Source organism: Anneissia japonica, unplaced genomic scaffold (genome assembly GCF_011630105.1).
Source record: "Anneissia japonica isolate Jap-2015-1 unplaced genomic scaffold, ASM1163010v1 scaffold585_len4108843_cov191, whole genome shotgun sequence".
Classification (NCBI taxonomy): Eukaryota; Metazoa; Echinodermata; class Crinoidea; order Comatulida; family Comatulidae; genus Anneissia; species Anneissia japonica.
This window is the reverse complement of record NW_022716829.1, coordinates 3247110-3256533: the sequence shown is the minus strand read 5'-3', so window position 1 is coordinate 3256533 and position 9424 is coordinate 3247110. Positions and strand designations below refer to the sequence as shown.

Here is a 9424-nt window from a genome sequence, read left to right as displayed (position 1 = left end):
AGATGTGTCTCTACAGACTATACAGCGCCATTGCAAATCAAAGTGCAATTTTATCTAATTTTTGGAGTATCATCGATCGAGTATATCCCATGAAAAAAAATTATGAACAATATTAGTTGTACGTCAGCTTATTGGCGAGGAAATAATTTTCGTTTCAATTACTTCCACGTAGTAATGTAAACCTCTTGACACAAATATTATAATCGTTATCTTAATTTTCAAACACGACACAATCTAATACAAATTCCGTTTCAGCCAAACCAAAATGCTGAATTGAGGCATTCGTTTACAATAAAATTTAATTTAAGAAACAGTACACACTTAGAAAAGCTCGATTAAAAGAAAAACTCACGGATATTATCCGTAAACATTAATAATTGACACTTATAGTTTTATAGCGAATATTCCTATTGTAAATTGCCTCTGCCGCCGGTTGGAACAAATGGCACCAGCCTTCACTGACTGTCATGCGTGGTTTAAGAATACGGTATAACCATAGAGAAAATAGAACATAGAACTGTTCTATTTTCTCTATGGTATAACCTGACGTTTAACTAATACATTGTGGTACATTTAGAACTGAGTTGTATAAGCTAATTAGCCTGATATCTCCGTGAGGTGTGAGTAACTTGTGTAAGATAATACCGTCGATTCAGGACAAGAAGTTTGATCAATAACTCGAATGAATACAACACTAATGCAAGCAAATATAAGTATGGGCATCATATACAATTAAGAGATTGGTTCTAAATGAATTATTTGCTAAAAGTGCTACCTAGTTTCGATGCCTTGAAACCGATGCTTATGGCATTACACGAACTTTCTAAAATCGATGCGAGTTTAAGATATTCAGTTTTCAACAAAATACGATTTACGTTTGACTTTTCAGTGGCTGATATAGGGGTGGGACGGCCCGGCCCCGCCCCCACCCCTTTTAGAAGGTAAAAAAAAAAAGAATAAAAAAAGAAAGAAAGGAAAAGAAAAAATGATCCCTCAAAACGCACCAGATGTTATTTTCGAGCGCCTAGAATTTGGCGGGGCGCCAGGACCCCTAGGGTAGTGTTAACTCGATTGGCCCAAATTTCGCTTCCCCCCCCCCCATTTCGCCGCCCACTCCACCCCCCTCACGTTTGGACATCTCTGGATCCGCCCCTGCTTTTAGTAAACCGTCTTTTTTATGCCTATAGTATAAAGTTAAATTTAAAATTTCGGCAAATTATTCCCTTTTATTATTTCAATTAAATTTTTGAGGATGTAATATATCCCCAAGATATTTCATAAACGCAATTCATAGTTTAAACACAAACTATACTGCAAACAGTGGCGGATTCAAGGTGGGGGGAAGCTCCTCCCCCCACCACCTAATTTTTTTTCAAAATTTAAAAAATATTGAGAAAAAAAGAAAATTCTACTCAAATTTTGAGTTTCCGGCTATCTAGTGCCATAGTCATACATTTTCTTACCTCAGCCCCAACCATGGTCAGGCTGAGGTAGTATAGACCCTCCATCTGTGAAAGTCCCTCTTTGGGTCCCCTCTATTTAAAATTCCTGGATCCGCCACTGGCAAAATAGGCGGGCGAAATTGTAGAATGAATAGGCCTACAAATAAATACGTAGGGTTATGATTAATTAATACTGTATGCTACTGCACTTTGTTTAATTGATAAACAAACTGAAAATAAAAAAAAAAGATGCTGAAATAAAGGTTAGAAGTCTCAACTAAAGAGAAAAAAAATATACGTATAAATATTTCTAAAATATTGTATAATACACAATGGTAGTTTAATGGTAATAGACAGTAGTAGTTTAATTGTTTGTTCGGTTGCTATACCAACTAAGTATAAATGAGGCAAAGACACACTCTTATAATTTATACATAGATATTGCATACAGTTTAAATCAGATCATAATAACACGGTATGTAGAAATGCGCGGCTGAAATTGAATTAATCAAAATAAATACATATTATTATTTCTATCATCGGGTCGCTTACATTACAACTACAAATAAATTTATGCCCTAGGCCTAAATAAATATAGGCCTACATGTGTTTAAGTAATTTTCATTAAATCAATAACCATGTTGAATGGTAGACTGTAGGTTTTGATACCATCATTTTTTCATAATTGCCTTAATAAATGGCGTTTGTTAGTCTAGTAAGTAGGAGACTCTGAATAAATAGCCGTTGGGGTCTATCGTGTGCATCCAAATTGTTTCCGACAACAATATATAATAATACAGCAGTTTTCAAAGTTGTTTGCGTCAGTAAATTTCATGAGAGTGATGTTTGCCCTTGAGGATCGGATTCAAGACTATCCAGTAAGCGCAAGCTCAGTGGTCTACTGGTTATGACACTATGTTAGTTGTTCAGAGGTCGTGGGTTCGATTCCCACCCATATAATTTGCGAGATTTGTTCGCAAAAATAAAATTTGGGAACATACTGAGTATTTAGTACGATGAGACTGTATACATCAGTTGTTTTGTGCTATCTATAGGCATAGACCTACTATTCCGAAACGCAGTGACATATGACGAAAGGAAGGGCGTTTCTCCCTCTATTTTGTGGAGTTTTTTGGAAAAGCAATAAAATTGTGAGGTTTATTAATTTTACGATTTACCTAAATTTATATGTATTATTAATTATTTAGTTAGATGTAATTATAATTTTATGAAGTATTCTAATTTTCTTTTCCATTACCTTTTGTATTGTTTTCCATTAGTTTATATTTCATTTTCTCCTTATTCCTTTTTATATATTTTTATCTCTCTTCTTTTTCCATTCTTTTCATTTCATTTGTTCTTATTCTTCATTTAATTTCTCTCGTTTTTGAGTTGACTTTTTCTTTCCTTCCCTTTTCATTTCTTTATACTATGTATCGTCTAGAATAGGAGATGAGAGAATGTTGGTAATTATCATCTATAGTAGGCTCTCGTGAATTTCGTTACTACAAAATTCGGATTGTTAACAGTTTAACGACCACACGGTTCAGGTCACGCGATACAAAAAATATGAATACGCGCTTAGCGATTAGCAGGAAGAACCGGTGATATATTGCATGCGAGTGTATCCATTGAATCTGTTCGTATTTTATCTTTCCGATAAGTCAGAAAGATAACACTTTTCAATCCAGACATGTACAAGCGCATCTCTGGAATTATGTATCAGATAATTTAGGTATGTCATACTGTATAGCAAGTAATGGCAGAATGACGTCATCATACAACATCTGCTGTACCATCATGCAACAATAAAAATTATATATATATAAATATATATATATATATATATATATATATAATACAGAGTAATAATATTATTAGTTTATAGTAACAGTCAAATATTGATATAATGTATAATAATAACAAATATTAATACAATACTAATTAATAACTATAATTATCAATAATAATAATAATGAAAATGGTGATGATAATTTTTGTTATAAATATCACAATTAATAATAATAATTATTATTATTAATATTATTAGAGGACGATTATTGCAGCGGGCGAGATAACGTAACGGTTACGTGATCGACCTATATTATCGAAGTTATTCCCGTGGTATTGATGTTCTTATTTGTTTCATTGGATAAGACCCCGTACCCGCATTACCTCGTACTTCTGATGGGACGTTAAGTCTGCATAATTTACTGCATGTACTAAAAAGAACTATTAGTTGGAAAGAAACAGGGAATTGATGGTGAATGAACAATTGGAGGCGCTGATCGATGGCTGCCATCTCTATATAGGAACTCTAGCTGCAATGGGCCCAGCAGACTGAATCCGAATTTCTTTAATTGATAAACAAAGGACACTACATTATCATTAGATTTATTATTATGCAAGCATTTTTTTGTTTGTACTGTATTACTTTTAGGCTGTTCGTACCTAATTATTACGAATAAGTCTATGTATAATCTATTGCAGGAGCTGTTGTAGGTAACCCGTATGCACTTGTTCACGAATTGTTTGAAACCAGAACACCAAAATACAACCCAATAGTTCGTCCTGTATTACTCGACAACACTACGGTCACAATTAAACACGAAATCGTCCCACGTCACATGGCAAACTTTGTAAGTAAATTTGAATTTACAATTTCAATACTATATTTAGCATAGGCAATGGATGCAATGCATGAGAAGGGTGTCAAATGATGTGCTCGTAGGCCTACAGTATTTGTATTTCACATACAATTTATAATGGTAACTTGATTAATGTCACTCATAATGTAATTTGATTAGTACATTGCAAAATACCTTAATGAATGGTAATGAATCTTCATAAAAACAGAACACCTATAATTCAGATATGCAACCCGAGCCAACAACTCTGATGTAGAAAGTGTACCTGAAAGGCCTGCTAGGGGGATTCTACCCCCAAAGAAAACGTAAGGACAGAACTGTCAAAATAAACCACATTGCTATCAATATATTGAGCCAGTAGTAGGCAATACTAAAGCAAATCGTATGAAATAACATAAATAGATTATGTTTCGTGTTGTATCAATTGTGTAAATATTAAAGTAAACCTAATACTACGGGGCCATCATTACTTGACCGGGAGCACGAATTTAACGATAGTGCTATTAAGTGTTTCCATTTCGGACATGGAAATTATTTCGGCCAAAATTGAATTTTGCTATAGGTGCCATTAATGGTCGGTCAGCGGTTGCTGAAAGTGGAGAAGTTATACCTACATTCTGATTGGATGAAATTATAATTGATGTGATATACCTGTCTGAATACCTATATTATTAAGATAACGTGTTCTTCGATGTAGAACGAAATTAAAGATTTAATATTTGATAGCTACAGCCTACATCTTCCAGTGACAAAAATAATAATGGGAACATTGAAACATTATTCTCAGAATCGTTCTACGTCACGCAGGGGGAATGGCAGCGCATAACATTAGTGTTTAAATTCTTTATCACAACTCCCCTCCCCCATACCAACAACATTTTAAAACAAATTCCGTCATTGGTAATTTAGTGGCTGTCCTAATGGCAATGGACTTCTTTGTTTGACTGAGCTATAGGAATCTGTATCTGAAAGATGTGCTAGTAAAAATACGCTTATCCACTCTAATTTAATTCCAAAAGATATTAGTTTATCTGAAAAATTACACTCTTTCAAACATATACATAAGCAAATTATTAATAGATAAATTTGTATATTTTTTCAGATTTTAACAAGTTTTAATGTATTGTTTATATTGTAGGCCGTTTATCTGTCTTTTGAATATTTAATAATTTACATGTTTTATTGTTTGTATGTTTTATCGAAGACCCTTAATGATCAGTTTCTGCAGAAACCGGATAGGTCACCCTCTTTACAAATGGTAATAAATAAATAAACATTTAAGTATGTGGACCATCTGACCAGGAAAAAGAAGCGCTTTGTATCTGCAAAGAAAAGTCGCATGATATAAATAATAATAATAATAATAATAATAATAATAATAATAATAATAATAATAATAATAATAATAATAATAATACTAATAATAATAATAATAGTAATAATATTAATAATAATAATAATAATAATAATAATAATAATAATAATAATAATAATATGTTTTACATATCTCACTCTGACCTTCCCTATGGCCAACGTGGCGAAGGTCTGGTACGCCCTTGCGTACGTATGCACGTATTTATCATGACGGCCAACGTGGATTTATCAAAATACGTATAGAATACACGTCACGCATTCGTATTAATATCACGTGCTGATCTTCCTTAGTCTCAAGCCTAATACGATACGTGTGTTTTTAAAACTTAATGATTACGATAACCTTTATCTTAAATCAGAATTATGTAACAGTAAGGGGTTACGTATTAAACATTAGCTTTTAGTGGTGGACAGAAATAGGTTTTAAATTTCAACTGTGACTTTCAGTTTTTCCATTGAACACCTGCAAACCAAGAATCCTCCCCCGGGGTCACTGAGAAATGTCAATGCCAAAAACGTGATGACATTGAAACCTAGTAGCGGCTTCGGACTAAGAGCAGTGCAATTAATGTATTGATTCATGCTCACATTAAGCTAATTCAATAGAAGGCTATATTTATTTTTTTTTTTAGTTGGAAATGTTCTTCTCAAATTTCAGCTGGTGCTGATGCTAATATATATTCATTATTATGTAACGTCGCTATACAGCGTGATACTTACCAAATGTATGCCTACCTTATCGCAGTCGTAGTGAAAAAAAGTGATTGTGTCATCTTGCCGCTTATATGATACTTGCAACATTAGCCTAGTTAAAATGTTCGTGTTGTTTTAACTCTAAATATAGATGAGTTGTATAAACCTGCTTGTTAAAATAGCTGATTATAATAATAATAATAATATTAATATTAATAATAAAAGATAAATATGCCTAATTACACAAAAATACTAATGTTCATACAATTATGAAACAGTTAAACAAATGAGGATGATAATGATGATGACCATTATTATTATTATTATTATTATTATTTTTATTATTATTATTATTATTATTATTATTATTATTATTATTATTATTGTTGTTATTGTTATTTTTATTATTATTATTATTATTATTATTATTATTATTATTATTATTATTATTGTTGTTGTTGTTGTTGTTGTTAGTGTTGATGATAAGGATGAAGGTGATAATATTATTATAATAATAATAATTGTTAATGAGAATGAGAACGGTGATGATGATGATAAAGATGATGAAGATAATGATAATAATAATAATAATAATAATAATAATAATAATAATAATATTAATAATAATAATAATATAATAATAATAATAATAATAATAATAACAATAATAATAATAATAATAATAAAGAGGATGATGATGATTATGGTGATCGTTATGATAATGGTAATGGCCATCAACTTTGAAATAAAAATAATAATAATTTCAGATTATCTGTTAATAGAAAGTGTATTTAACATTACCTTAATATTGTCAGTTGATCGCACTGGCTTTAGCTTGCCTTGGTTAACCAAAGACGACCTCATACGATGAACAATGATGGCGGGGATATCCCGTGTAATTTGTAAATATTATTCATCTCGTCACTTATTATGCTTAATAATGTATATATGTATCTGCGTATGTAGGCCTAATTCATTTATTTCATACAACGTCTAATAGTCCCCAAAGTCGGCATATTAATCAAAACACCTGACTAAAGATTTCTCTCCAGAACATTTCATAACAAGACAATTATAAAAACGGTCGAAGCGATTAGTGACTTGTGTCAGTAGCGCTGTTTATCGCTCCTTCAGGATACTTTGAAGAGTCCGCCGCGCATGTCTTTGTCCTTATCGTCTTTCCTAAGATCGACTTAGTATTTCTGTGGCCATTTAATAAAACTGCTGCAATCTTGACCACTTTGGCGCTAATAATTTCAATTGATAGATTTGGGGCGTTAAAGTTAAATGAGTCCTCAAAATGTCAAAACCTACTCATGCCTTCGTATGGTCTCAAAGTATTATTGTTGAGGAGTTAAACATAACAATAAAAAAGATTTAAATATGTATAATTCCTTGTGATAAACCAATTATTACTAACCATTTTTTGTTGTTGACAGTTTCGCCTGGCTATCAGTCAGGCTTCGTCAGAAGCTGTGAAGAGTTTCTACCGATGCTCGTTGGTAGCGGGCCGCTCCAGCCGTTTTTAATAGCTGATCATATAGGTGTGAGAGGCGATGTGCGCCTTCGTCTCTATTCATTGTAGTGTTATTTCTCATAATACATATTGATTCTTTAATTTTCCGTTTTAGCCACCCTTGTTCTTTATGTAGGATATTGATGTTCTCCCAGTCTGGACTTTCTTGCGTCATATGATCCGTTATAGCCGATTTGTGTAATTGTGTAGAAGGGGATTTTCTGCCGGCCCTTGTTCTTACTCAACGTTATGTTCCTCTACATTTTTCATGTGTTCTTTCAATTTGTTCTCGTTTTTAGTGCCCTGCCCGTTTCGCCAATATAAACTTTGTCACAATTTTTACATCCAACCTCATAGACAATCCCACATGTGTTTTCTTTTTCTATGTTGTCTTTGGGATGAACTACAATATTCCTGATTTTGTTTAACGGTGTAAAGTACACGCCGATTTTGTTATTTCTAAATGTTCTCATCTTTTCGGAAAGGCCCTTTACAATGGTAGCCATGGTCCCTTTAAGCTGTTCTGTGGGATCATTTGTTTATTTTGTTTGCTGTTTCGCCATGCTATGTTGTACTTTGTTTAATGTCCATGTCGGATAATTACAACGTTTTAGGGCTGTTGTAATCATTTTTATTTCATACTGTTTGTCATCTTTTAACGTGGTGAGACACTTTCACAAAGGTGTAATAATGTGTGGAACACCGAGATTGGATGTAAAAACTGTGACAAAGTTAATATTGGCGAAACGGGCAGGGCACTATAAACGAGAACAAAAGAACATACGAAAGAAGAACAAGGGCCGGTAGAAAATCCCCATCTACACAATTACACAAATCGGCTATAACGGATCATATGAAAATCACATACCAGACTGGGAGAACATCAATATCCTACATAAAGAACAAGGGTGGCTAAAGCGGAAAATTTAAGAATCAATATGTATAAATAACACTACAATGAATAGAGACGAAGGCGCACATCGCCTCTCACACCTATATTATGATCAACTATTAAAGGCAGCTGGAGCGGCCCGCTACCATCGAGCATCGGCGGAAACCCTTCACAGATTCTTACGAAGCCTGACTGACAGCCAGGCGAAACTGTCAACAACAAACAACAGTGAGTAATAATTGGTTTATCACAAAGAATTATACATATTTATTGCTATTTGAAACAAGATGAAACTATTTACCCATTTAAAAAAGATTTACTTAACTTAGTATAAGACCATTGTAAAGAAAACTTCAAACGTGGGGTTATCATGTATCGTCTGCTAGAAATGTAAATATTGGAATTGTACCTACATACAGTTTTTACTGACGTCGTAATCTACACTAAAGACTTACCACGACAGGACATGGGACATTTCATGCAGCGCAGTTACGTCCTTTCGAGAACTCTTTGGATTTGTCTACATGAAGAAGTCGTAAAGATGTACCTAATGTATAAATACTACGTAGTTTAAACAATTTGCTCCATCATGTGAGAGCCCTCAAGTTGTATGAAGGAATGGTAACTAGTGGTCTTAGATCCTTAATAATATCATACGTGCCTCTGTGGTCTAAACTGTCTGATAATAGCCGATAGGCGAGAGATTGCGTGTTCGATTCCAACAATACCTCTTTTTCATACAACTATAACATGGAACTCATACATTTGAGTACTTTACTTTATTATGAACTATTTGATTTATATATATATATATATATATATAAATGTGTGTAATATATATATATATATATATATATAT

General features: G+C 32.9%; 1 protein-coding gene across 4 annotated transcripts in view; it reads left to right on the top strand.

Moving 5' to 3' along the window:
- Positions 1-9424, top strand: part of LOC117110002 (neuronal acetylcholine receptor subunit alpha-3-like) — a 31832-nt gene that overhangs the window by 12930 nt on the left and 9478 nt on the right. For 3 of the 4 annotated variants that reach the window (XM_033252537.1, XM_033252539.1, XM_033252540.1), the window contains one exon: positions 3933-4081. In XM_033252537.1, coding sequence (XP_033108428.1) covers positions 3933-4081 — 149 coding nt within the window. Of the gene's footprint in view, positions 1-3932; positions 4082-8733; positions 8794-9424 lie in introns of those variants that run through there. The other variant, XM_033252541.1, reaches the window with a different exon arrangement.